Here is a 27,653-nt window from a genome sequence, read left to right on the forward strand (position 1 = left end):
AGATAAGATATTGATTCAAACGTCGTATTTTTTTAATAATATAAATTATCAATTTAAATATAGGTTAACTGGTTTAGATAAAATCTTAGAAAAGAAAAGCTTAAAAGGAAATTAAAATTTTAATTAGCATTAAAGGAATTGTGTTCCCGCGCTTTATGATAAAAGAGCAATTTGGTCCCACTGGAGTGGTGTGTGTGCATGATGCACTCGATTGGTCCCCTTCCTCGTCTACTTGTAATTATATTTTGGCTGGACACATGCAAATAAATAAATTATTTTCGGGTTTTTCTCTCTCTCTCTCTCTCTCTTTTTTTTATCAACAAAAATTATAATTTGTAATCAAAATACAATTTAAATAAACTCTTAACTTTTTATGATTGAGTTACGAGAAAACGTACCTTTATTGGTGTACATAGTAGTTTCAATTTTTTTTATCAGATATCTTATCTTTATAATTTTTCTCATGTTTTATGTCTATTTTTAAAAAATATTTAAAAAGTATTTTTAAAAACTTTAAAAGAATAATTATGATTTCGGTTGAAATTTACCCATGCAATTAAAAAAAATCTACTTTGCCTTTGAAATGTATTAATATTTATTTATTTATGTATTTATTATATGTCAACATATAAATAGTTAGGTATCAAGTAATTAATGGGAACTACAGGTAGAATAGTACAGCAAACAATAAATAAATCAAAATATTAAAAAATAGGTTATATATATATATATATATATAAGATTTATTAGTTAAAAGATTTTATATAATAATAAAAACTAGATTAAAAAATAAAATATTAATTATTTAAAGAACCCAACCACTTAATTCTTCAAAATAATTTATCTAACTCGCCTTCAAAGAGTTCATTATCCAACCTTTTATTTAACTGTTAAGTGGTTGGGTTGTTCTTTTTTTCTTAATTTGCCTAATAAACTTAAAAATATGGTAGTAATCGACCAAAAAAAATGTTAACCTGTAAACCGACCAAAAATTAACTTTTTATGATTTGAGTCGGGTGGTCTAAATTGATTGGATTCTATCGTCATTTGAACAAAAAAAAAATATATATATTTTTGTAATTAAAATATATGATTATGCATCTTTAGCGAGGATTTAAATGTAGTTTCCTTTAATGTGCAAGGGCGTAGAGTAATTAATACAACATATTAATTAATATTGATATGGAAATGAAAAATATTTAAAAAATTATAGGAATAATTAAATAAATATAAATGTTGTTTTAGTTGAATTCCCTTGCAATGAGGGTAATAGGACTGAAGATAAGGAATTGCCTCACCTCAATAACCTTCTTCCAAATTGAGATGCCTACCAATTTATTTTCATTTAACACCCATTTTTTTAATGCTTCAATATAATTAGACCTTGCAACTACAATTAATGGATTTATTTATTTTATTTGTACAATACAATTAATGGATAGTTATGAAGCTTATTAAATAAATAAATAAATCATATATATAAATAAAGAAATTAAAGTAGCTTATTATTATTATTGTTTATTTTTCAAGTACCATTACCACTAACTCCTATAATATGTGCTTATTTTTGGATGTGGCTTTTTGAATATTTTTTCATGGATACTTTTGAAATTTATTAAAATAATAAAAGATTCTTTTAAATAACCTAAATAGTTAAAATATTGATGGTTAAAAGAATATATAATCTTAATTTTATCTCCACAACCTCCTCCGTTACTGCCAAGTTTCAGTACCAAATATTCCCAATCAGCCTAACTTTTTCCTTAATAAATAAAATCTACTCTTACTTTTCATAAGATAAATACATAATTTTAAAAAAGAATAAAAACTTCAAAAAAATTTATTGAATTCAATGAGATTATAATACTAACTTAAATCAATAAATGGTACAATGTGAATATATATTTATTGACTATCAATGAAAGGATAAGGTTAACCAAAAACTAATAATAGGGACTAACAGCGACAGGAACTCAGGCTGATGGATGTACAAGGCAATTACCTTTTCTTTCCCCAAAAAAGAAAGCCTCCCTTGAGGAATTAGTAGTTAGAGTGGGAGGTTTGAGCTCGATATAGACGCCTTTTCCTGTACCTCCAAGCTACTTGAATACGCGTTGCTGCGAGGAACCTCCAGTAGGGTGATTCATACCTGCCACAAATTGTATGTATGTTAGTTCGTACGATCAGCAGACAATTTGTCATTCAATACTGCATTTGTGAATAAGGCCGACTTCTTAAACATACACCGCCTTTCAGATTAGGGGATGTTCACATTTGGAGTAAGTCACATGAAAATTTGAGCTCGCTGTTGTAGAGATTTTCCATATTAAGGTTTTGAGGCTTTAAACATTTGAATAGAAAGCAGAGCCTATGGTTAACCTTTAGATAGAAAAGTAATTGCACAAATAAACAGGGAATTCTCTTCTGAGGCAAGATAACTGGAAGGGAACTATTTTTTTTTTTTTTAATTTCAGGAATTCCAAACAGAAATGAGATACTAAAAGTAGAAACTCAAAAAACTTCCGACGTTTATAAAGATCACCTTATGGCTCCTTGAACACGTGGGTTTCGCAGGAATCTAGAAAACATACTGGTCACTTCTTCAAGGTCTGCAGCCCGGAGAGAAAATGCTTCAACATTCGTCGAGCATTTTACTGTCCGGTTGCTGACCAATTTTTGTGCTGGAATTTGATGTCGCTTCATATCTGTAATAAGATCATATATGGTAAAACTGGGCCTATCGCACTCGATTTTAGACATCTTATAATGAAGCAACTGAAAGTTGAGAACCATGAGAACAAACCCACCAATGCAAGCGTAGAACACGAATTGAGAGTACAAGTACCTCTGTTTATGGAGGAATGCTCAAGACACCATGTTAGAAGTTCCTCGCCGCAGACATCTCCTTCAGATAAGGGAACCACAATCCCGTTCCCATCTACACGGCTCTCCATTTTCCCCCGTACAATGAAAACCATCTTCTCAATGATATCTCCAGCAGTAAAAACTTCACTTCCTTCTATGTATGTCCTTTGTCGCAGTCTCTCACGTATTGCATCTAAAATAGGTTCATAGTTCATCAGTGCAAAAATGCGCACCTGAGCCAAATTTTCAAAATGTTGTCACATCAGTTCAAATCCACAATCCGTTATAATATTACTAAGCTCAGTGTCATTGAATTTCCGACAGACAACAAATATGCAACATGTGGAGTAGCATTTGAGTGTAAAACATAATATTACTATATTTTTTATATCAGTAAAAATAAAATTACCCACCTTGTTGACAAATCTAAAGAGATGTCGTCTTATGTTTCTTTGTAGGTCCTCAGGCAGATTTTCGAAAATCCTCTCTTCATTTACGCCTCTTGTAGAAGCCCAATTGTACCTTTCAGCCTGTCGTACTTTCCTATACAAAGGGAAATAATAAGGGTCATTTGAAACAATTGCTAGGATATGCAGGATCATAACTCATTAACGATGAAGTGCCAACTTTTTCAGTCAGGATAAGAATAAATTTGACATGTTAAAAAATGTATAATGAATTCACTCAAACATTGAATAGTCAAATTTTCTTCAAAATTGATATTCCACACATCTAACTTTTTCAAATTATGGTAGGCAATTCTTTATAGTCCACATACGGTCACGAAAAACAATCTTGTATGGAAACTGTTTCAAAGCACTCTTCCTTTTTTGTTTTCAAAACTATTTTTAAGAACGATAACCAAGTGATTTTGAATGGTTAAGGCAAAATGGTCCGCTTGAGATCATTAGTTCATTAGCCACATCCTATGTAGATATATATTTTAAATGATGAACAATTTCCAATTATCCTTAAAAAAAAAACGGGTTATCCATAAAAATAAACCTAAAATGAAATAAGAGAAAATGTTTTTCCCCGAAGTTCTATTCTAAAAAACAGAAAAATATGTTTAAAAAAAACTACCAAATAGCCTCTATATCTTTAGAAAATAGGTTGCAACTGTGCACTGGAAGAAAAGAATTCTAGTGTCGGCGAGAGTGGCAAAGTACACAAATAATGTGAAGTAGAGTGAGAAACAGAATCTTGGCTGGAGATAAGAGAAAAACAAAGGAAAATTAAGGTTTGGTTAAAGCATTTATGCTCACAGTAACCCAATCATAACTAAAATAGACATAAAAATGTCAATATAAGCATAGCTCATCAGTTAAAATATCTACTCTTTTCTTTAAAGTTGGAAGTTCAAATTCTACCCTAAAAAGAGTTATAGAAAACAGAAAATAAATAGTAAAAATTGACAAGATTCCAACTCTAAAATTTTAAATTTAAATAAGAAGTGTTGTAGAAACTTAATTGACCACAAGACCACATAGGAAACTGTATAATTTAATTAAGACGAGGAAGTTATCACAACAGGTCTCGTATAACTGCCCTCAATTATTAGAAATGATAAAGTAACCGCACCTTCTTAAACTCTCTGGCAAGCGACGATGCTCCATCCACTGCTCAACATCACGGCGTCTTAATGACATTTCTAACCTCCTGGAGAGAAGAAAAAAAATAATTGGTTCCGTTAATAGCTAATACTTGAGGCAAAAGCAAGAAATTTAGATTTCGAGAAAGAAAAAAAGAAGTGCGTCTATCTTTGCTCGTATGGAGTAAACACGGTTAATCTGAAAAAAAATAAATGCTAAAGGTTTGTTTTTTTCCAAATCAATTTTCTGTTTCATTTCCAAGAACTTCGCTATTTAATAGGCACAATCCTTGATCTCTACTCCAACGTATGTATACTCTACGGTACTAGTATAAAAAGAATTTGACTAAATTTAACCACTCTTTCTTACTCACTATTCCTATGTTTGGATCTTTTTTAGAAAAAGTTTGAGGGACCCATGACGACTGGATTGACGATAATTTGGTGAGATGGACCTTAACCAAGGTGTGTGTAGGAAGTTTTGGAAGCTTGAAGGATAAGGGCTTTCTCCTACAAATATCTCTTCAAATTTTTGACTAAGTTGAGCTCTACCATTCGCAAGATAGCCCTTGGAAGGAATTATCCCAGAAACGTTAGCTTCTTCCTTTGGTATTTGTCCATCATGAGTTTGAATACAAACAGCAGGATTCAAAGGAGATCCATTTCTCATCTTTCCTCTCATAGTGTGTGTATCAGTATGGTGCAACAATTGAATTCTTCACTTCTTTGTGATTTTTTAAAATGTAAGACAAAGCTCTCGTTGAGAGAAAATGAAGAAAAAAAAAATACAAAGGGCGTACCAAAAGACTGCTCACCAATAGAGGCCAAACAACTTACAACTTACAACTTACAACTTACAACACAGAAGAATTTTCTTGTAATATCTGGCTTGAGAGGAACTTAAGAGCGTCTGAGTATAAATGCAGGTTTTCTGATTCAATGAATTTGGCACTAAAGGGCCTCTTTCATAGTGCCAAATCCATAGATGTAAGGGTATTATCGAAACTTATAAAAATTTAGGGGTATTTTTTTAGACAAAGTGCTAAGTCAAGGGTATTCTATTAATTCAGTTCTAGGAGATGTGAGATTTATATAATTGTTATATGAAACCCGATAATTACTGTTAACTTAGTCCATAAGGTAACAAACCTTCTTAGATTTAGGCTACTTATACATGTTTACAATTTGATCTTACTCAACTTTGAACTCTTACCTACCTCCTTCCTTTGATATTTGTAAATATTGCGAAAAACAGCCTTAGAGCCAATCCTTACCTTCTTCCTAGAGCCTGAAGAAAAATCTGCATATTCCCGATGAGAAGAGCAAACAGCAATAGACCAAGCCCAATAATACCCATAGTGAAAAGGACTTCATAGACATAATAGCTTGGAACTTGGTTTCCGGCCAGAGTACTGATTTGCTGCATAACACAATTGAAACCACAAATGTCAAGGGGTGGTACCTGTATTCCTTTTAAAGATTACATAAAAGAGAATCCAATTTAAAATATAGTCCCCCGTGTCATTAGCTGATAAATCTTAATCGCTAATTCATCTTTTGCCTAGAGATTATAGATATGAAATATTAAAAAAAAATAATAATAATAAACCAAAAAGATAGGAATTCGTTAGGACTATGGATTTTTTTTTTTTTTTTTTTTTAAGAGACAATTTCATAAATGTTTGAAATTTACCAAAGGGATGTATTATCCACGATGCTTATAAAAGACCTTCCCAATTTACGAGGGAGGTATGTCTATAGAAAGCAAAAGTATTAGATAATTTACACAAAGAAACAGCCTGGTAAATAACATTTTTGAAGAATCTACCGTAAGCTTTTCTTTGATTTCTTTTTACCATAGATTCCAAAAGAAAGCCATAATAAAATTTACCATAGGAGAGCTTATTCTTGAAGGGATGGTATATTAAAGTCATGTCCAATAAGTCCTTAACCTCCGTAGGAAAAGTGAGACGTCATCCGAAAATATTAAGAATTTATGTCTAGAAATTTTAAGTATATGTGCACTATATAAACAGATGGTTTTGAGATTCGTTGTCTTTCTTACATAATGGACACCAATTTGGGAGTAGAGTCATGTACAGCTTTTCTTTTTTTCTTTTTTCTTTTTTCTTTTTTTTTTTTTGTTTGTGGTTACTTGTGTTAATGGACCATTTCCCATAAGAAAAACTTTACCGTTTTAGCATAAGCTCTCAAAGCTTTACTTTTGGTTTTCCCAAAATGCCTCATTAGTATTTCTTACTTATAAACCCATGATCTTCCTCTTAACTAGGGGACTACTTCTCTCAATAATCCTTAACAAAAATAAGAATGAGCATGAAGATACGGAATATATATCAAACCAGGTATGCATATATCAAACAAACCAGTAATGCAATTAAAATTTGGATAACCCTCCCCTATTCAATAAAATACTGGCACCATGATGTACAAATTCCAGATGCTGAACGACTTCAAAAGGTCGGATTTAGAGAGAATATGATCATTGCTAAATCAATGTCAAAATTCCAAGGTCAAAAAATGGTGAGAAATACCTGGAATCCCCAAAACAATGAGTAAGTATATCTCGTGAGTAAATTGCTTTCTGTAGTAAGATTTACAGCCTGAAGGTAGATTCCATAATCAAAACCTTCTTTAGCAAAACATGCCGTAGCATTCTCATTACTTTTCCACTGATCTCGCCGTAAATCCTGAATGTCATATCCAGCTTCGTCCCCATGCCCACAATCTATATATTCTAAGCAGAACGTACTTCCAGTGCGATTGCAGGCATCCCGAAAACATCGATTCACCCCCTGGATAACAACATAGAATGATTCAAGAAAAGAGAAATGTAGTTCATGTAAAAAATGACAGCTTACATGTTTGAAATGAAACTATTATTCTGAGTAGGAATTTAAACAACAGCATGACCGTAGAGAGACAGGGGTACCTTTGCTATTGGAACCATGTAACTATTAGATACTCATAAATAATAGGGAAAAGAAAATCCATTTTACTCAAACTAGGCAAAATGTATCAAATTGGACTATAGACGTATAAGTATTGCAATCATCGACTTAAATTAGAACAAGTTTTGCAATCTTAACCTTCTAATAGACTTTTATTTGAAAACCCATCAAAAAAATTGTTGCATGTGTGTTCAATGAATTATGAACAGACATGTACAAAATTGATGGGCCTTCAAAGAAAGATGACACAAAAATTAATTTTCTGTTGAAATTTTTTATTCTTGCGAGATTTTTCCTCAAGTTTGAATGTTAAGCATTAACAGGCTTAACTTATGCTACACTTGATTGTCATTGAAATTAGATAATTGAGAGACTTTATACATTGTTTTAGGTTCAAATAAGTCAGTGAATGTAGCAAAAGTGAACAAAAGCGCAATAATTGTATAAGCGTAGAGTTCAAATTAATGAAATAAAAAGTTAAGGATGAATATTAACATTGCCAAGTTTATAAGTAAAAGTTTATCTTTTCACTAAAGATTTATTTTTTTGAACAAGAAACAACTTTTCATTGGTAATATGAAAAGGAAATATTAAAAAAAAAAAAAAAAAACGAACTCTTGAAGGAGTGAGAAGGAAAAGAAAGAAAGAGAGAAAAAAAAAACTTAACTAGGAGCACTATAACCACGAAAAATATATAAAGAAAATCAGAAACAATGAGCGAACAAACAAAAGGATCTGGGGATAGTAGCACTAAGAAATCACAAGTCCCCAACCAAACACCCCCAAAATAAAACTCCTTAAGGAAAAATCCATGACAAAATCCGGCCGAGTCAGCCAAAGGAGAGAGCAGCACATAGAAAACCATTTAGGAAGCTTCCAAAGATGCATGATAGATGCAATGTGACTGTGTTAGGATCCTAACAACACGAAACACAAAATAGAACTATATTGCAATATCAAAAGTAGAGAGAGCTACATCCCTCTCCAAGTCTCACATTGGACAACCTCCAAAATAATCCTCCTCTAAGATCCCTAATTTCCCCGTGACCCCTGACTAATTACCACTATGCCTTTACTAATATTCTATTCATATTTCCAACATATCGCCTATAAGTACTCTGACAGAGTGTTTTAACTTAAAACTGGGGGGGGATTGAAAACTTTGCTTCAAGAAATCACAGTAAAAAATTTTCAATGACTGCAGGAAAAACTGCGAGAAAAAGGGATACCGTTTGCTATTATAAAAAAATTAGAAGATGTGAAATGAAGCATATCAAAAGAGATAGGAAGTCCACCTGAAGCCCAAAGAGATACCAGAGAGACCCAACAATATGACCAGCCAACATAAAGGTGAGAAGATTGATGACAAAATTTGCCCATGCTGTCTCAAAAACAAAGCCACTTGGAGACTGACCAGCAAGAAGAGGTAGAAACCTGTACAGTCTGGGAATATATTGAGCCATAACTGCAGTGCGTAACAGATTTTTTGCATGATTTGCTCCAGATGTCCCCAAAGAGTTTGGCAGGATTAGAAAAACTATTATCTGAGAGAGAGAGAGAGAAATTTCACATTTTCTGGATACTGATACGTCCAGACATCTTGCATAACATAATAATAACATTGAACCAGTTAGCTAATGGTTAGTAATGCTAAATTAGAAAGAAAGAAAAAATCATTCACAACCATAAGAAAGACATTCGGATATATATCAAGGGCATCTCTGAAATTTAGAATTCAGAAAACCAGGATATTCTGCAAGAACTTGAGATTTCAGGAAAATGTTGGTTATCGAACTGCACAATATTGGTGACCTCAAATTTTTCTACACAAAATGTGGATTAGTTGAGCATGTGTCTGCCCGTGTGAGCCAGGGGATGGGGCAGCGTACCTGAGGCAGCGGTAAAACAACAAGCACATCTATAAAAAAATTTCCTTTAAGGTAGTTCTTAGCAATTTTCTTCGGATGGTCAACTAATTCGCCTGCTCCAACAACTCTGGTTTCTGGTGCCACGTAAGCCAACCTAAACTGGAAGTAATTAAAGACGTCAAATTTTGTAGTTAGAGATGGATCTAGAAAACAAACGATTGTACGAAATTGTCTACCTAGTCTGAATTTCTAGTTTATGCATCTAAATCAGATTTGATTGTTTCTTTATCCAGGGTTTCATCCTCTTTTATGTTCTTTTGTGTTACCTCCCTTATCATGGACCTATTCAACTATTCAATGACTCTATGAAGTTTGACCTCTATAGGAGATATGGTTGACATGTTTCTTTTTATTAATGGAAATTGGAAAAGGAAAATATATAATTACCATATTAAGAAAAAAAATCTTAGAGAAACATTTTTTAACAGTTTTGACAACTCAATAAATTTAATAATATCCAATGTAGTAGTTTCTTGTTGACTTGAGCATAATTTAAGTAGTCAGACATCAATGCCTCCATCATGGATCATAGGTTTAAATTCACTCATATGTAATGTTCTACTAAGAAAATGACACTGGCCCTTTCATTAATAATGTTACAAATTATATCCCACTTGAGGTCTCACAAAGATAAAATATGATTGTCATATATATATGATTTAATATACATTTGCATTAAGGATAAAAGAATTCAATATACGACAGTTAATTCATCTTCAATCTAAAAAATATAAAAGGAAAAAAGATGTGATACAAATCCTATTTTGGTCTAAGAATTTTTGCACTTATTCTATTTTGAGCCATAAACATTCAAACATTCAAACTGCAGATAAAAAACCACCTTAGTCCTCATCATTAATTTTTAATAAATTAATTAACAAACATAACATGGTCACATCTTCCGTTCACTTAGTCAATAATGTGTACAAGGATAAGTGGAGTAGGTTAGATATTGGCTTTCCCAACAGCTTTAGGTTCTTATTAAACACTAAATGAAACAATAACGATAAAAACTAAAATAGTTTTTTAAGTAAAGTTTTAAGAAATAAAGCTAAACGTTTAAATTTGGAAAAACTGCACTAGAACATCTGAAAATTTAGGGACCGTAATATAAAGAAAATGGAAATTCAAACAGAAAAGGTAGTATTTAAACTAAAATTTGCAAATATATCTTGTCCATGAATTACCTCTAGTTCTACATTAGTATAAAACATTATAATAAGCAAGAAATATCACTAGCAATTATGGAGAAAATATTCTTTCCCAATAAAAAACAACTTTTTATTGATAGATAAAAATTTGATAAATATATTACTTTATCACAGGTAAACAATGAATAAGAAGGTTCATATCAACAGATAGCAAACACAAGATCGCATGTTTTATTTCCTTCTAGCTATGTAATCGATAAATATATTACCTTATCACATGTAAACAACGAATAAATTATGTCTTAATTAAAATTCAGATGGAAGAAAAATAAACAGCTACCTGGAGAAGCATGTGTAGGAAATAGACAAAATCGGTCATGCTTCGGAAAACCACCAATGTTGTGGTCATCGGCCAATTAATAAATATACACTTCTTAACCTGCACGAGTAACTTAAACAATTTGTTAAGAGTAAATGGTACATGCGATGGTAGAATCATTAGGTCATGGATTTTTTATTTTTAAAAAGTTCACGGATTCGATAAATAGCATTGAATAAAAAGAAAATCTATTACTGTATTTAAGAGACAAAATGTATCCCTCAGAAAAACTAAAAAAATAAGAAACAAAAAGTAAATATGTCAAAAAGAGAATAGATCAAAATTAGCTGTTTTCTTTTTAAAGGATAAAAGGAGGTGAGGGGATTTTAACTCCCTCATAATCCAATCAAAAATACTTACAGATTTTAATGATTGGAGAAAAAGGAAGAAAAGGAAGAAAGCCATACAAAGTGGACAGCAAGCACGAAGAAAAATAACGGGTCCAAGAAGATCGCCAGTAAGCAAGAAATAACAAAAAACTTGTTCCATTGCTGAACAACTTTTGCATGAGGATTCATAACTCCAGGAATATACGGAAGCAAGAAGCACCAGACAGACCGAAACTTCACTGCCCAACCTTTCCCTTCTCCGTAGAGATCCTTGTGAAACTGAACAAACAGAACGAGCACGTGTAAGGATTGATCGATTCACTTCAAGTTTTAGAACATGTTGCTGAACCTTTCAACTTTAAAAAAACATCATAGAAGATGATTTATTTATCGAATAGTTCAATGTTAAATTACCACTGAATTCAAAAGTTTAAGCTGATGAGTTATAGTAAGTTAATATTTTATCATTACTTAAACACTTTATCATCCTTCACGACTACCGTGTACATCAAATAACCACGCCAACTTGTGTGCAAGTCTATAAGCATTCAGAAAAGCAACATGATTTGAACTGCAGTTATGTACATACCAAATTAAAATACTTGATGAGATAAATGTAAATAGCACAACTTAAACCTAAAAAGAACAATTACCAAGTACATTCATGTGGTTTCAATAATTACATTTATGGCCATTGTTTTAGCATTCAAGAAATTGATACCACACTTGCTTAGTTAGCATTCCAAAGTAAGAGGTCATTGAAGCCTCAAATTTCTACTTGAACGGAAAATAGGAAGGATAGGTAACCAAATATACGCTGCAAACTTATTAGCATGGGACAAACTATACAAAACAGGGAGGGAAAACATGGAGGCAGATGTTTTATCTTGAATACCACTATAAGTTGACTATTTTCTCTATAAAAAATAGCCAAAGTGAATATGCAAGAATTACTAGACAAATTGAGAAGAATAACACCTCATCAAGAGTCAAGGTAGCCTTGGACTAGCTGAAGGAACAGATACATAGAGAGATTGCTCACTTTCCAATGGAATCTCACACCATTACATGTACATTATCACATTCTACCTATCACTTTCCTTTTTTGTTGCAAGAATTCCACCGCAGTCCTATTGTGGGTCACTTGAGAGAATCTTGGAAATGTATCGTGTTTGGCACATAAAAATATGTAATAAAGGAGTTTGTTAGACAGCATACGTGTGCAAACAAAGGAAATAGCTGACTACTTCCTCTCCTAGTTTATTCCATCCACTACCCATATCTGTCATATTTGGGAGGATATGATATATCCATAAGCTTCAGTCAGGATTTCGCTATATTTGAAGGAGGTGATACTAACCTGGTAACAGTAACAACCCAACCAAATATTGCCACTTCTAACCACTTGAACATCCATTCACTGCCAAGGGAGTAGCCACCAAAATAAATAAATAAATGAATAAAAAACCTGTATGTTTACCAAGGACCATGGCGACGGATGAAGACTGCATTTTCACTGACCTATACGACATCTACCTCCAGCAAAGCACATACCATTGTCCTTAAACTAATGAGCAATGCAAAATGGTATGGGTATCTCGGTATCTATCGATGTTGTTTCACTACGTACAAACTGAACTGGTGAAATAGGTGGAGTTGGGTGCAATACCTTTACCACACTGCTATTAACACCACTCCTTCCGTTGTACGTTTGCTCATCATTGTCAATGAAAAATAACTTGTGCCAAACCATATGAACTAGGAAGGCTCAATTATGAAAAGGTGACCAAGTGCTAACTTTTTGTCTTGGAGACTTAATATTAATTCAGAAGAGGCTGAATCCAACAAGTTATGTTGGAGTTCAAACAGTCAAGTGTCTTCACGTCAGAAGTTTTTCTTGAGATTCTTGCTAAATGGACCTGGTATCCTCAACTAGCAGTTGGCTAATATGACTCAGAAGTCCATAATGCGTCACAACATAAGGATTAATGCAATCAACAAAATTTAAAAATCCATCTTAGGTTCTACATAAACCCCCAATGGACATTGTTCTCTTACAAGGAAGGTTTGAGAAGAATACTATGCTTGTTTTTACTTCTCCTTGATCATGACCCTTACAGTGCAACTTTGCGTTACAACTGATGCACGAGATTAGGCATGCATCAATAGTTTCTTTAATGTTTAAAAAAATCGAAATATTTTTTTAAATAAGAGACACAAAGCTTTCAGTACCTAAAAGGAGGAACACAAGATGGAAGGAGATAAGCATCTCCTCCCGAACTATCAATTGACCTCCTTCCAGATTGATTACGGAGTAGGGAAAATAGCAAAGTCGTGTAATTTTGACCAAGAAGAGGCAGTATGCTTTACAACCTCTCAATAAGTACAAAAATAACCTGATAGTTAAATAAATAAGTTAGCCTGCGTTTGATAAGATAAACGAATACACATGAAGAGACGTTATTTGGACTCCATGCAGAAATTTTACATTAAAGAAACTATGAGCACCGACGAAGACTCCCTTAAATCCTGCAAGCATGAGTTAAACGAGATATTCATAAATAGGTAAGAAACTAACAATTCTATCATGTAAATCCTGAGGCTAATAAGAATAGCTGTGCGCGCATGATGTGTAAAAATAATCCATTGGTCTTTGAGGGAGAGAAAATACCTCAGGGTCAAATATGCCTCTCATTCTTGAGCTTTTCTGTTGCGATGCTTTGGAATTATATGTTGGGCATGTTATACAGAAAGGATCATTGCACACTCCCAGCTGGCCAGACTTTATTAAGTGTTCATTTCTGCCAGCATAGTGTTGAATGGCCCAATCAGACGCGTCATTCGTCTTGAAAGAAGGAAATTTGCCTGTCAATGGCTCTGCAGTTTTGCTTTCAGTCACACCTGGACTTGACTGTGAAGATTTTTCAGGTTTACGGAGAGTATATTTTGAACCACTCTCTAGGAATGGACTTTTTCTTTCAATTCGTAAGGGACCAGTATAACCAACAAGCTTTGCATCACTGACATATATCCCAGAAGAAGTTGGAATTGATAGCGATGAACTCCGGGCCAATGATGCATACGAAGGAAAATAAGAACCCAGTTGTTCATCTAACAATGGTGGACCAGTGTCTGATAGCATCGGTGTATCGTCTTTTTCAAAGGAAGCCATTTCTAAGTATCTAGGCATAGGATTAGAGAACTGAACAAATTAAAAACGAAATAATTGCTCAAAAGGAAAAGAGTGAGAAGTGCACAAGAAACATCATTTTTTCCCATGATATGACAAACACAAATCATTAGTCTGAACTGAATAAAATCTCCATGATGCGGGACTTAAGTTGACTTCCTCTGCTTATAAATTAGTGATATCGGGGCGCAATAAAGCGCCATATAACCAGAAGCAACAACATCAATCAATTTGAAGCAACTAAACAGATATCTCATAAGAAAAGAAAGGAAGCAATGTTCCATATGGAGTTCAGATTATAGATGATGAATAGAATGCCCATTTCCCTCTGGAGTGCCAATGATAAGGAAAAACATAATTCGGAAATAAGCACGTCTTGAACATCTGTAGATCAACATTAAATTCCCACAGCAGCATAAAAATACTAAACACTGTCTGATTCTCGTTTACTGAAAATAAATCTATGTACATAAAATTTTAATAAGCGAACGGTTATTACATGGACAAAAACAAATTACGAGATATTTGCGCACCTAGAATGCGACTAGGCAAAAGAAATACCAAAATCTAAAGATTTTACTATTTTAGACTAATTGTAATCCAATCACAAATATCAACAAATTTTTTCTCGTTTCTTTCCAAACAATTCATCAAAATAGAGCTCGAAATGCACTATTCCAAAAAAAAAAAAAAAACAATCTCATTTGGAGACAGAATACACATTCCTCAGAAAAGACCAGCAAGCATCAAATAAAATACAATGAAAATTTGCTACCACTTGTTCGACATTTCATGTATTACTCCCTCCCCTTTACATACCATGGAAATTTACCATCACTGACTCGACATTTCACGTTTTACTTCATCTATTCCTAAACTGTGAACTTTTAATATCACCAACTCAACAATTCTGACATTCAGCTAGATCTAATAACTGTAAGTAAAATTCTTTTTTTTTTTCTTTTTTTTTTTTTAATGTTGCTGGCTACTGAAGTAATTTAATTTTTCTTGCTCCTATTAATAGAGCTCCAAAGATGGAGAATGACTAATATTTTTTAGTTTTTGGATTGAGAAATTTATTTGGCCTTACTAATTGTTTTTTTTTTTTTTTTCCTTTAATTACTGAAGTTGAATGAAAATCAGCGTGCAGGACCTTCATAAAAAGTAAATCCAACGAACACTACTGGATATATCAGACAGGCGAAGAAGGAATTGCCGAAAGCTGGAAATATCAGACAGCGAGCGCGCTGAAGGAATTCGTGTATGTGCGTGTGGCGCGCGCCTATATCAGGCAGGAAAGATCGAAAGAGAAAGAAGCAGATGAAAAAGTAAGAAAGCAATTGCAACTGCAAATATGTTGCTTCTAGTTTCTTTTCTCAGTTCATATGTTGTTTGTATATACTATAAGAAGCTGAATTGAGCAAGAGAAATAAGCAATTCGACCATTGCGGTGCTCAAAAAGCATCAGTAGGAATCCAAGAAGCCATCAAAAGTAAAAATACAGAAAAACAGAAAAAGAACCTGAAGAAAAGAAAAGCTGGAGAGGAGAAGGCAAACCTGAGACTGAGAGAGATGCAGAAGGTTACTTAGAACTGGATTCTTAAGCGAAATCCATGGCAGCAGAGAGAAGAAGAAAGTGAAAGTGTGAAGAGATGAAGAAGCCGGCAACTGCATTGTGAGAGAGGATATTGTATAGTACAAGAGCTGACCGAGGCAAAGCAGCGACTGCGAAGACTTTGAACGTTCTCATGCTTAATCTATTATCCGTCCAAGGAGCCTTCCGTCAACGTTCCTACGCCTCGTCCACAGTCTCTCTGTAGTTAACGCGGGTTTGGCCTACTCGCACGCCCATTGGTCGTTCGCGTAAATACCATCACCGTTCTCTTCGCGGGATTAAAATTAAATAACTCCTAATAGCAATTTTTTTTTTTCATTAATAGAGACTAAATATTTCGTGTATATAAACTAAAATTTTATATCTATACTCAGTGAAGTAAACAAACGTGTTGTAAAAGTATAATGAAAGTTAATTTTTTTTTTTTTTAAGTTAAACAACTGGTGAAATTTGGAAAATTCAGTTGATAGTATACCTACTTAAGTCACTTGAGTTAGGCTAATTAGAAGGTTAAATACACGTATATTAATACAGTCATAATTAGTATATTAATTAAATTTAAGTCTCCAAAATAACAGGATGATTAAGATAATTTAAGTATACAATATTTATGTTTTTATATAATTACTTGCAAACATGCAGCAAAAAGAAGACGGTGAAAATAATATGGATAGAATAGAGGTTAATATTTTAAGTACATTAATACATAAAATTTAATTTAATTTATTAAATTCATAATATTACACCTAATGTTCTAGTAGAACCCACATTTACTTATAATTATGATAATTTAACTGATCTATTTCATTTATTGTGTGTTAGGGGTCACATTATTTGAGAGACACCACAATAGGGTTCAATATTTGGAAATAAACTAAAAAATATATTTTAAATTATATTAAATAATTATTAGAAAGAATGTATATTCAAAATTACTGTAATTTTAGATTGGTTAACTGTCACTACCCGATTTTCGATCATTACATTGGCTACTATATTTGCAAAATGGCCCTTCGATTAACAAGAATTTGCGTGGGCCCTAATTAAAAGTAGAGGACGAGGGGCAACTCTGCAAAATAAAAGTCGTTTTCACATAGGGGCATTGAAGCTCCGGCCCATTACCAACCATGGAGATCACGACGCCTGAAATCAGCAAGAAGAAGAAAGAGGAGAACGACGTCGTTCCGGAGAGCCTGGAGTTCCTGACGGTGAGGCGCTACGCGCCGCCGTCCTGGGCCTCCCATCTCAACCACATTCCCACGCACTTCTCTTCTCTTGGCCACGTAAGTGAAGACCTTTCGAAGCTTCCTTTCATTTTAATTTACACAAAACTTCATTTTAATTATTTTTTTGAATCAGTTTACTACTCCCATTCACAAATGGAACCTTCCAAATCTGCCAAAGAATACCCACGTCTGGATCAAGGTCATTGTTTCTTTAATTCTATGTTCTTCCTAGCTGCTGCTTAACCTAATATTAAGAACTGTGTTACTTGAAAACGATTTGCTGCAGCGGGAGGATCTTTGTGGAATGCAACTGAGTGGGAATAAAGTCAGAAAATTAGAGTTCTTTATAGCGGATGCTCTGCAGCAAGGCGCCGACTGCATAATTACTGCAGGATTCGTTCAAAGCAACCACTGTCGTGCCGCTGCTGTCGCCGCTAAGTACTTCAATCTCGACTCTTATCTTATTCTATTCACTTCCAAGGTTATTAATCTTTTCTTTTCCAACATTAATGGACTCTCGACATGGTTATAAATAGATAACTTTTTCACTATCGCACCATTTAGGTGGGGATGGACTCTCGACATGATTATAAATAGATAACTTTTTCACTATCGCACCATTTAGGTGGGGTGGTTTTAGCGAATATTCTCATGAATGATGCAGGCCCTTGTAAACGAAGATCCAGGATTGAAAGGAAATCTTCTCGTGGAGCGGTTAGTTGGAGCTCAAGTTGAGCTTGCCCCAATAGAAGATCTTAAAAAATTTGGCTCTGTTGTGGTTTGTTGCCTTTCCCTTGTTTGTGTGAGCTTGATTTGATGAACACAACAGAACAATGATTAATAGCTTGTGTTTTGTTGTGTGTTTAAACCATAGCCATTCACGGATTGCCTAAAGTCAACATTACTCGCTGAAGGAAGAAAACCGTATGTTATTCCTGCTGGAGGAAGTAATACCCTTGGAAATTGGTGGGCTTTAATTCTTCCATCTTAGATATAAACTACTCTGTCTGTCTCCATTATTTATGTAGACATTGGTTATGTTTAGGGGCTATATTGAAGCAACTAGGGAGATTGAAGAACAGCTGAATGGGACGATCAAGTTTGACGATATCGTTGTAGCTTGTGGCAGGTTTTGCTTTCTTGTGGTGCTAAAAATATCAATGAAAATGGATGCTTTAGTAGTAGAACCTAATGAAAAGTGGCTGCCGGTGTTTCTTGTTTTCAGTGGAGGCACGCTTGTTGGTTTGTCATTGGGGTCATGGTTAAGTACCCTCAAGGCAAAAGTAAGGCCCTTCTTCACTATGTCACTCTTCTTGTTTGGTTACTCTTTCTCTCTCTAGTAGACGCGTTATAAAATTGTGAGGCTGACACACCAAACCGGACAATATCTACTAGCAGTAGGCTTGGGCTGTATACAAATGGTATTAGAGCCAGATATCGCGGGCGATGCTAGCAAGGACGTTGGGCTCCTAAGGAGGGTGGATTGTGAGATCCCACGTTGGTTGGAGAGGGGAACGAAACATTCCTTATAAGGATAAACGTGTTTTAAAACCGTGAGGCTGACGATGATATGTAACAGGCCAAAGCGGACAATATCGGCTATTGGTGTGCTTGGATTGTTACAAATGGTATTAGAGCCAGACACCGGACGGTGTCAGCAAGGACGTTGGGCTCCCAAACATTGGTTGTAGAGAGGAACAAAACATTCCTTATAAAGACAGAGGCGTTTTAAAATCGTGAGGCCAACGACGATACGTAACAGGCTAAAGCAGACAATATCTTGTAGCGGTATGCTTGGGCTGTTACACATGATACTAGAGCCAGACACCGAACGGTGCTAGCGAGGACATTGGGTTCCCAAGGAGGGTAGATTGTGAGATTCCACGTCGGTTGGAGAGGAGAACAAAACATTTCTTATAAGGGTGTAGAGTCTCTCCTTAACAGACGTGTTTTAGTTTTGCAGGTTCATGGATTCTCTATATTCGACAACGCTCATAATTATTTTCACGACCTTGTTCAACGCTCGCTTGACAGCTTTGGTGTTAGTATTGACTGGCATGATATTGTTGAAGTTCATCAAGTAAGTTGATTGTTGGAGTTTAGTTGTGATTAATGAAGACAAAATTGAATTGGTTTATATGGCTTTAATTATGCAATAATTCAGGCATGAATCACCTGGTTCTTTGCACGTAATGTGAACAGGCGAAGGGTTTGGGGTATGCGATGAACACGTGTGAGGAGCTTCATTTTATTAAAGAAGTAGCTCAGTCTACTGGCATTGTTCTGGATCCAGTGTATAGGTATATGCTTATATGTTACAATACTTACCCAAATTCTACAGCTTTATTTTATGCGCTGTGTTCTTTATCACTTTCAGCGGGAAAGCTGCTTATGGAATGATGAAAGAAATGAGTGAAAATCCAAGCAAGTGGGAAGGGAGGAAGGTTTTGTTCATTCACACAGGAGGACTGTTGGGGATGTATGGCAAAGTTGATGAGTTTGAGTCCATACTGTCGGGAAAATGGCGTCGTTTGGACGATCATCTAATTGTGCCTCCGATTGATGACGTTGGAAAGATGTTCTAAAACAGCCGTAGCCCCGTTGGTACTTCGTATTATTATTAAAATATAATGATCGCACACCTGATACCACTTCTTATTTCTTATTCTTAATAATAAATTATGTACTGTGCTTGATTATAAAATAAGGAGTGATGGTTTAATAAAACTTTTAATATTGTATTTAATAAAGTGTTAAACTTTAAAAATGTAATTTATAAATAATTAGTTATAATTATAAAACATAGAAGCCTTGTATTATTCTAATTGCTTTTAAATTACTGTTAGAACTGGATTTTCTATAATAATATTTGACGTTTATTAATTTAAAAGGACAAAACGTGCCGCGATATCTGTGGGCCGTGGGCTTTGTTAGTTCCTTCGTCGGTCCAATTTATTTTTCTTTCATTCTGATCTCTTTTCTTTTTTATATTCGTATTTGCCCCACAAAAAGAATACGTTTTCAATAACGCCCCAATACGTATTTTCTTTCCATATCTACTCCCACGAACAATTAATAGTTGAGGATGTTAGAAATTTACACGTTGGCTAATTTAGTAAATGATTCTGAGCAAACCGAAGAATACTCTATCTATTAGTGTTAGATCTTCTAGAGAAGCTATAACTTATACAAGGACAATATCAAATCATTGTGGTGAGTAGTGTTCATCTAAAGTACTTTCAGAGTCATATCCTATAAATTTAGCCTGAAATTAGTAAATCTTCAAATGTTGGAGAAAGGACTCAAAAAAAAAAAAAAATACATACAATGGCATGCTCCAACAGTTGCTACTCACCGCGCCATCAACCAACTCGGCGTCATTTTTATTGTCGACGTCGACCCTCTTCACAGGAGGGTTCCGCAACCGCAACCAGCGCTTCTCCTTTTCTCCGCCATCAAGTCCGAGTTTAGATTGCATTCGTTGCAGTATCTCACAGTCTCCGGCGATGGAGATGAAGGCTGAAAGCAAGAAAAACGACGAGGTCCTCAGCAACTGCAGCCTCCTCTCTGTCAGACCTTATGTCGCTCCGTCCTGGGCCTCACACCTAAATCCAATCCCCACTCACTTCTCTTCTCTTGCACATGTAAGTTTCCTATTACCAATTTCATTTCCGGCTTGTCTTGCAATCATCATTGCTTCGTTAAGAATGTTGTTGTAGTTAGTTACTGTTTACAATTTTGGAATCATGTTCCTACTCCCATTCACAAGTGGAACCTTCCTAATCTGCCCAACAACACCGAGGTCTGGCTCAAGGTAATTCATTCTGACTGAACCTTTTCTCTTATAGAAATTCGTTTGATTGTTTTCCCGCCAATGTGGAAATGGACGTTTTATGCTAAGAGTAACTACGATTTTTTCTCCATTTTATACTTCCGGAGTCCTGAGAACATAATTTTACTGGTTACTTTTACCGCTGATTTCTAGAATTCTCATCAAACATAATATGCATGCATTATGTCTTCAAACATTTATTTTTATGTTCGTAGTGTTTTTCTTTTTAGTTTTTCTTATTTACTTGTTACACTAGTGGAAATATTGCTGACACAATGAATGCAGCGTGATGATCTTTCAGGGAATGCAAATGAGTGGCAATAAAGTCAGAAAATTAGAGTTCTTGATAGCAGATGCTTTGCAACAGGGTGCGGACTGTATTATAACCATAGAAGCCATCCAAAGCAATCACTGCCGGGCTACTGCTGTGGCTGCAAAGTATTTCAATCTTGACACTTATCTTATTCTAAGCACTTCCAAGGTTAAAATTACATTTTGTTAGAATTACCTCTCACAATTTTCTTTATTCTTATGATTTGATATCCTCCTATGTTACGTCCATGATGCAGGCCCTTGTGAATCAAGACCCTGGATTGACTGGAAATCTCCTTTTTGAGCGGTTAGTGGGAGCTCATGTTGAACTTGTCTCAGAGGAAGAGTGCAAAAATTGGAAGCGTGGTTTGTTGATTTCTTCTCTGTTACCATGTTGTTCTTTGGATTTTTGTTAGTGAGAGAACATGCTGATGGTTTTTTGTTCTTGGTTTCAACTTCAGGCACTAACAGATTATCTAAAGTCAAAATTAGTCGCTGAAGGAAGAAAGCCATATGTTATTCCTATTGGAGGATCGAATTCCCATGGAACTTGGTACGATTTGGCTGTGTTTGTTTCCTCCTATCCATGATTGTGAGATCCTACGTCGGTTGGAGAAGAGAACGAAACATTCTTTATAAGAGTGTGGAAACCTCTCTCTAGCATATACGTTTTAAAAACCTTGATGTTACAATGTTAGGTGTGGTTGGATTTGATGGCTGACTGTTCTCCGGAAAAGAATAAAACGATCATGCTGAAGAAGCATAAATAGTTTTCTTGGTTTCATTCCTTACGAAGATAGCGAAACATAATCATTTGACTACTGATGTATTGCATAAATATCATCATTACATTAATAAGGAATAAATGTGTTTTGGTTATCCTCAGGGGTTATATTGAAGCAATTAGGGAGATTGAGCGGCAACTGGATACTGGAATCGACAAGATCAAGTTTGATGATATTGTAGTAGCTTGTGGCAGGTTCTTTATTGCTGCCTTTTCCTTGTTTACTTTCTTTTTAGTAACTTGGTTGTAGTACTTTTATACTTAAATATTTGATGTCTTACGTTTTGGTTCTTTTCAGTGGGAGCACAGTCGCTGGTCTAGCATTGGGATCATGGTTGAGCACATTGAAGGCAAAAGTATTATTATTATTATTATTATTTTCTTTTTCCTTTCTAAAATCGTCTTGTTGTTGCTCTTTACATCTTAGTTCCTCACATTTTAAGTTTGTTGATACCTGCAGATTCGTGCATTCTCCGTTTGTTATGATCCTGATTACTTCCACAAGTTGGTTCAAGGTTTACTCGATGGCCTTCATGCCGGTGTTGACTCACACGATATAGTTGAAATCCAAGATGTAAGTAGGACTTTTAGTTCATCTATGAAGGTTGTTGGCTTGCTTAAGTTTGGCAGCATCGTTTTTATTATTTTGTTGAATTGAAACCATCTTCCTTTCGTTTTCTCCCCTTTTTAGTGCCATTTGTTCTATGGAGCCTAACCTCTGTCTTCTTCCCGTCTTTTTTTGCTGGTTCTGATCTTTTATCTCCACAGAATAAACTTGAGATGAACTTTCCTTTCTTCTTGTTCTATGTTTAGGCAAAGTGTCTTGGCTATGCAATTAGCACGCCTGATGAGCTTAATTTTGTAAAAGAAGTCCCTGAATCCACGGGCGTTGTTCTTGATCCAGTATACAGGTATGCATCCTACGACATATACATACATAGAGTAAATATGAGATCCCCACAAATGAAGCATTTTTTATAAGGATGTGAAAACCTCTCTAGCAAACGCATTTTTTTTGTTTATTTCCTTAGGACTGTCATATTTTCAGCGGGAAAGCAGCTTATGGTATGATGATAGACATGTCTGAGAATCCAAAGAAGTGGGAAGGGAGGAAGATTCTGTTCATTCATACTGGAGGACTGTTGGGACTGTACGCCAAAGCTGATCAGCTGGGCTCAATGTTGGGGAAGTGTAGTCGTTTGGACGTTAATGAGTGTGTGCCTCGAATCAATGGAGTTAGGAAAATGTTCTAAAACATCGCAATAAAGTTTCTTAATAGATGTTTGAATTATCAGGGATTGGAACATATTATTATTAATCATTTTATGAACGCTTACTATTGAAAGTCCAATAATATATGACTTTTCTTTATTTTGTATATGCTAGAAGTATCCATGAGTGCTGATTCGAATCATTCGATAGTACTTTTGTATTTTATGAAATTATTTATGACATTCTTTTCTTTTTTTGTTTACAGGACAAAAGGTAACGTATTGGATTACAGAAACTCTAAAATAAAATTTTAGGGATTAATTTTGCTTCTCTCAGTCTTTCTCCAGGGCGATCCATGGTGTTGGTCAATCCAAAGCTTCAACCAATGATTAGAGTTGAACTTGAATGGCTGCGATGGTGATGTACAGATTAAGGATTGAAGGCTAAGTAAAGAATATTTGTTTGTAATTCTAAAGCTTATGAAGAAACCATTTCCAGAAGAAACCACATAACTTCTTGTGTGACACTTGCAAAAGAATATTTCTTCTCCATCTCTGCAGATTTCTTGTATATAAAAACAGAGGGGTCACCATATGGACTGCATTCAATCAAATTAGCCGCGAAGTAAACCAACAATGGAGAAAGGTGAAGCTTCGAATGTGTCGTACGAGGAATTCGAGCCTTTCTGCAAATGGAAAAAACTCGACGACTCCGACGTTCATGTTCTTGAGGTTCATCTCCCAGGTATTCATCAAATCAACTTACGGTCTCTTCTGTATGCTCATTATATTCTTAGTGATTTGAAATTGAAAACTGCACTTGTGAAACAGAATTCAAGAAAGAAGAATTGAGGGTTCGGATAAAGAACAACTCTATCCTTGCAATTTCCGGCGAGCACCTCGCCAATGATGGGAAGAAGATGCAATTCAACAGAGAAATCAAACTCCCAAAGGATATATACCCAGACCAAATCCGTGCCAAATTCGGTGGCTCTGTCCTTTCTATCACGATGCCTAAGAAACCCAGCTCGGCGGAAAGCAGCAAACCAAAGGCGGACGCCGCCTCGGAGGGTAATGACACAGCACCCAATGATGATGGTAAGCCAAAGAACTTGATATCCAGGTTAACAAGTCCATTATCGAGGCTGAAATTTAGCAAGAAAAAGGCGACGGCTTTGGCGGCGGCAGTGGTGATTCTGGCCTTCGGAGCTTACTACTTGATTAAAAACAGGGATTAAATTATATTCTTTGTTCGAACTGCATACATAGAATCAAATTGGATTCACCAATAATAAATCATTCATGTTCATTAACTAAGAGCCACTGATTAATCTACCCTGTGAAGCTGAGAGTTCAATGGTGGGGGGCTTCCCAGATTATCCCCTTGGATTTCATTGATGATAGTTGTGTTCGTGTCTATAATACTTGCATTATACATTGATTGAAGCATTTTGATATGTCATTTTAGGTGTGCGTCGGTATCTTCAATTTTAATTTGTTCCCCAATTCTAGGCTTTTAGTGACACGTTACTCTGCATCAATGTATGTCTTAATTAAGTAGTCCCACAATCTCTGTCTCTTCTGCCAATGACCAATCTCAATCAAGATCAAGGAAGAATATCTACTTTTCTTGAATCACCTGAATCAAATAATGCTGCACTTCCAGAAGGAACTACTCAAATTTGAGTCCGGGATATCAATTTGGTACCATATAATTAGAAGTTCGAATCTCTAAATGAAATAATTAGAGAATATAACTTAAGTGGTCAAAATATCCACTAAATTTGAAGATAATTATTGTACTTCGTTCAATGAATACGTTTCTTTCGTATGAATGTCGACTATTTGTCTTGTTGTACAAAATGGATAAACATCAATCGTTAACGAGTTTATGATTATATCCCTTCTATCCATCTATTACTTTCATCCATTAAAATTTAATAAAATTTAATATAGAAAGAATTAAAAATAAGCTTAGATTAAGAATAAAAAAAAAATATTGATTTTAGGTTTATGTATTTGTATTAGGTGACCCAAATCATTTGTTTTTGAGGTGTAGGGTGGAAATGGTGGCATAATTTTGTGATATATGCCACACACCCACCAGCCTCACCCATGTGCTCGTGCAATAGCTTCTAGTGTATATATATATATTGACATTTATAATTTTATCTAAACAAATCATTTTTCTCCTCTTCTCTTTCTCTTCTTAAATACGTTTTTTTTTCAATTAATTTATTCACGTCGTTATTATTATTGTTTTATAAGAAGCAGTTATACGTTCTTATAGCTATTATACAACGCTAGACCCTTTGCAGTAGTCCAAGTTTGCTACTAGTAGAATGCGTTTGTTGGGGAGGATATGTAGAAGATACCGTCTCTTTACACCGAGTGGTGTATCAGTGAAAATGTTGGATCCCAAAAGAGATGAATCGTAAAATTTCCCATTAGTCTGAGAGAGGAACGGAATATTCTTAATAAGAGCATGAAAACTTCTCCCTAATAAATATATTTTAAAATCGTGAAATTGACGACGATATGTAACGAGTCAAAAGATGCGGTAGGTAAGCAAAGGGTGGATGATGTTTAATAAGTGGAAAGATTTTGAGAGTGGGGTGAGTTGAAAAGATAGAAATTTGAAAATGGAAAGGAACATAAGTTGGGAGCAAAGGCAAAAGGGCGTGCCGCAGTGCCGCAGTGCCGCTGCCGCCCAGGCATTATGAACTCCCCACCTGGGCCCTCCCCATTTTCCTCTTCCATTTCATCCCCCAATCTCATGGGGTTGGAAGCGGAAATAAAAAATAATAATAATAATAATAATGTTTTTGTGGAGTGTGACATATGATGAAAGAAGTGGTGGGATTGAGGAAGAATAATTGATTGAAAATTACACACAAAAGTGGAGGTTCCTAAGCCCATTGCTTGACCCTTTGCTTCCTTTTATTTTTGCAAATGGAGGTGTTGGATCCTCTTAAACATTATTACCCTTCTTTAATTCCCTTTGTATTTTGGTTTGCATACAGACAAGCAGTTTTGTCTAGGCGCCGTCTGGTGGATCCCTCCACTTTATCATTTATTTGTTAATTCCTATTTCCCAATTTAATCTAATCTACCCCTTCTTAGGACTCCTTTCAAAATATTTCTACAACCATATCTTTATTTTAATACCAGACTTTTGACTCATTTCAAAGCATTTCTTGTAACGTAGAAATATTATAAGAAATGCTTTTAAAATTGTAAAACTGAGAGCAACCCGCCTTTTAAATTATATATAATTTTTGCAAAATCTATTTATTAGATTAAGAATTGAAATAAGTGGGTTGATTGTGGTTTGTTGCATATAATTGAATGAAACTAATAATTTTGATAGGCATGGGTTAGGGAAAAGAAAAGAAAAGGAAAGGAAAGCTCCTTCTCATATTCCATGGAAAATGACAAATTAAATCCAACAAAAAAAAAAATCAGGTACATCTAATTAGGACCCTCTATTTCTATTGTCCGTGTAGGGTGTTAGGGGCGCCCCATTTATACACAAATATATAAATATATAATAATAAATTCATGAGGGGAATCTTTCTTGGCTTTGAAATGTCACCTAATTTCTTATTTTTTTTAATCTCAAATTATTGATGGAACATTCTAATGCTCCCTTCTTAACCCTTTTTTATTATTATTATTATTATTATTATTATTATTATTATTATTATTATTATTATTATTATTATTATTATTATTATTATAGGGTTTTAACTTTTTCAACCACATTTAACTGATGGGCAAACCCAAGAGCAAGAAGGAGCTACCGTTCATTCGACTATCTTTACTTTCGTTGGGTATGTCTCTGATAAATTACTATTTGAGAGGTTTACTTGTTTTTGAATGACAGAATTATTAGTTTTTAAATAATGGTTGAGATCACTACATGTATGAAGACGAGTCGTAACAAAAACACGGCATATAAGACCTTTAGATATATATATAAAATATGGGTGGGTGGGTCATGTTTAAAATAATATAAGGTTTGATAAATGATGAAAGTGGGTGTGGGTTTAAAATGTAATCATATTAGACACCAACAGAATTGAATGAAAATAAGTATACGAAGGGTATTATTCCAAGCGAATTGAAGTCACAAATGGGCTCCAAGCTGTCAAAGCATATGGCAGCTCCACCCTCCATGCCTGCTTCCTCACCTCAGACACCTAACTCACCTCCACACCCCATGTCTTTTTTTTTTTTTTTTTTTTTTTTTTTTTTTTTTTTTTTTTTTT

At 34.6% G+C, this 27,653-nt stretch overlaps 4 protein-coding genes across 6 annotated transcripts; 3 read left to right on the plus strand and 1 right to left on the minus strand.

Annotated features, from left to right (window-relative positions):
• Positions 1–1,822: 1,822 nt before the first annotated feature.
• Positions 1,823–16,192, minus strand: LOC111431524 (probable cyclic nucleotide-gated ion channel 20, chloroplastic). Of its 3 annotated transcripts, XM_023068198.1 has the most exons (14): positions 15,960–16,192; positions 13,884–14,400; positions 11,291–11,491; positions 10,845–10,943; positions 9,315–9,452; positions 8,721–8,969; positions 7,009–7,269; positions 5,731–5,876; positions 4,447–4,524; positions 3,279–3,408; positions 2,846–3,098; positions 2,543–2,705; positions 2,245–2,305; positions 2,043–2,149 (listed from the first exon to the last, which is right to left on the minus strand). In XM_023068198.1, the coding sequence occupies exons 2-13, from the start codon at positions 14,382–14,384 to the stop codon at positions 2,269–2,271; spliced, it is 2,256 nt and encodes a 751-aa protein (XP_022923966.1). In that variant the 5' UTR covers positions 14,385–14,400; positions 15,960–16,192; the 3' UTR covers positions 2,043–2,149; positions 2,245–2,268. The 3 variants fall into 3 exon arrangements, with proteins under 3 accessions (XP_022923965.1, XP_022923964.1, XP_022923966.1); XM_023068197.1 differs by lacking the exon at positions 2,245–2,305 and having other exon boundaries at positions 1,823–2,149; positions 13,884–14,394; positions 15,960–16,190; XM_023068196.1 differs by lacking the exon at positions 2,245–2,305 and having other exon boundaries at positions 1,823–2,149; positions 15,960–16,190.
• Positions 16,193–17,126: 934 nt separating this feature from the next.
• On the plus strand, positions 17,127–19,879 carry LOC111431525 (putative D-cysteine desulfhydrase 1, mitochondrial). Its single transcript, XM_023068199.1, has 10 exons — positions 17,127–17,300; positions 17,377–17,442; positions 17,530–17,724; positions 17,908–18,021; positions 18,118–18,209; positions 18,289–18,372; positions 18,469–18,526; positions 19,207–19,323; positions 19,446–19,543; positions 19,621–19,879. Exons 1-10 carry the CDS (start codon positions 17,145–17,147, stop codon positions 19,826–19,828), a joined length of 1,188 nt encoding a protein of 395 aa, XP_022923967.1. The 5' UTR covers positions 17,127–17,144; the 3' UTR covers positions 19,829–19,879.
• An 826-nt stretch (positions 19,880–20,705) lies between these two features.
• On the plus strand, positions 20,706–24,820 carry LOC111431716 (putative D-cysteine desulfhydrase 1, mitochondrial). Its single transcript, XM_023068426.1, is given in 13 exon segments — positions 20,706–20,887; positions 20,992–21,057; positions 21,361–21,369; positions 21,371–21,556; positions 21,645–21,733; positions 21,735–21,753; positions 21,849–21,940; positions 22,274–22,366; positions 22,470–22,527; positions 22,632–22,745; positions 22,985–23,082; positions 23,220–24,127; positions 24,214–24,820. Coding segments are annotated over 12 exon segments (1,167 nt in total). The 5' UTR covers positions 20,706–20,749; the 3' UTR covers positions 23,425–24,127; positions 24,214–24,820.
• On the plus strand, positions 24,019–24,620 carry LOC111431393 (17.8 kDa class I heat shock protein-like). Its single transcript, XM_023068016.1, has 2 exons — positions 24,019–24,127; positions 24,214–24,620. The coding sequence occupies exons 1-2, from the start codon at positions 24,019–24,021 to the stop codon at positions 24,618–24,620; spliced, it is 516 nt and encodes a 171-aa protein (XP_022923784.1).
• Positions 24,821–27,653: the final 2,833 nt, after the last annotated feature.

The sequence above is a fragment of the Cucurbita moschata genome, unplaced genomic scaffold (assembly GCF_002738365.1).
Source record: "Cucurbita moschata cultivar Rifu unplaced genomic scaffold, Cmos_1.0 Cmo_Scf00036, whole genome shotgun sequence".
Lineage (NCBI taxonomy): Eukaryota > Viridiplantae > Streptophyta > Magnoliopsida > Cucurbitales > Cucurbitaceae > Cucurbita > Cucurbita moschata.

Bases quoted from the DNA above. Each gene is read 5' to 3' on its own strand.
- LOC111431525 (XM_023068199.1), top strand. From the start codon at position 17,145: ATGGAGATCACGACGCCTGAAATCAGCAAGAAGAAGAAAGAGGAGAAC. The intron at 18,210-18,288 runs GTGGGCTTTAAT...GGTTATGTTTAG, and splicing joins AGTAATACCCTTGGAAATTG to GGGCTATATTGAAGCAACTA. The intron at 19,544-19,620 runs GTATATGCTTAT...TATCACTTTCAG, and splicing joins GTTCTGGATCCAGTGTATAG to CGGGAAAGCTGCTTATGGAA.
- LOC111431393 (XM_023068016.1), top strand. From the start codon at position 24,019: ATGGAGAAAGGTGAAGCTTCGAATGTGTCGTACGAGGAATTCGAGCCT. The intron at 24,128-24,213 runs GTATTCATCAAA...CTTGTGAAACAG, and splicing joins TCTTGAGGTTCATCTCCCAG to AATTCAAGAAAGAAGAATTG.
- LOC111431524 (XM_023068197.1), bottom strand. From the start codon at position 14,384: ATGGCTTCCTTTGAAAAAGACGATACACCGATGCTATCAGACACTGGT. The intron at 7,270-8,720 runs GTGGACTTCCTA...GTTGTTATCCAG, and splicing joins GGTATCTCTTTGGGCTTCAG to GGGGTGAATCGATGTTTTCG. The intron at 5,877-7,008 runs GTATTTCTCACC...TGTGTTATGCAG, and splicing joins CATTGTTTTGGGGATTCCAG to CAAATCAGTACTCTGGCCGG.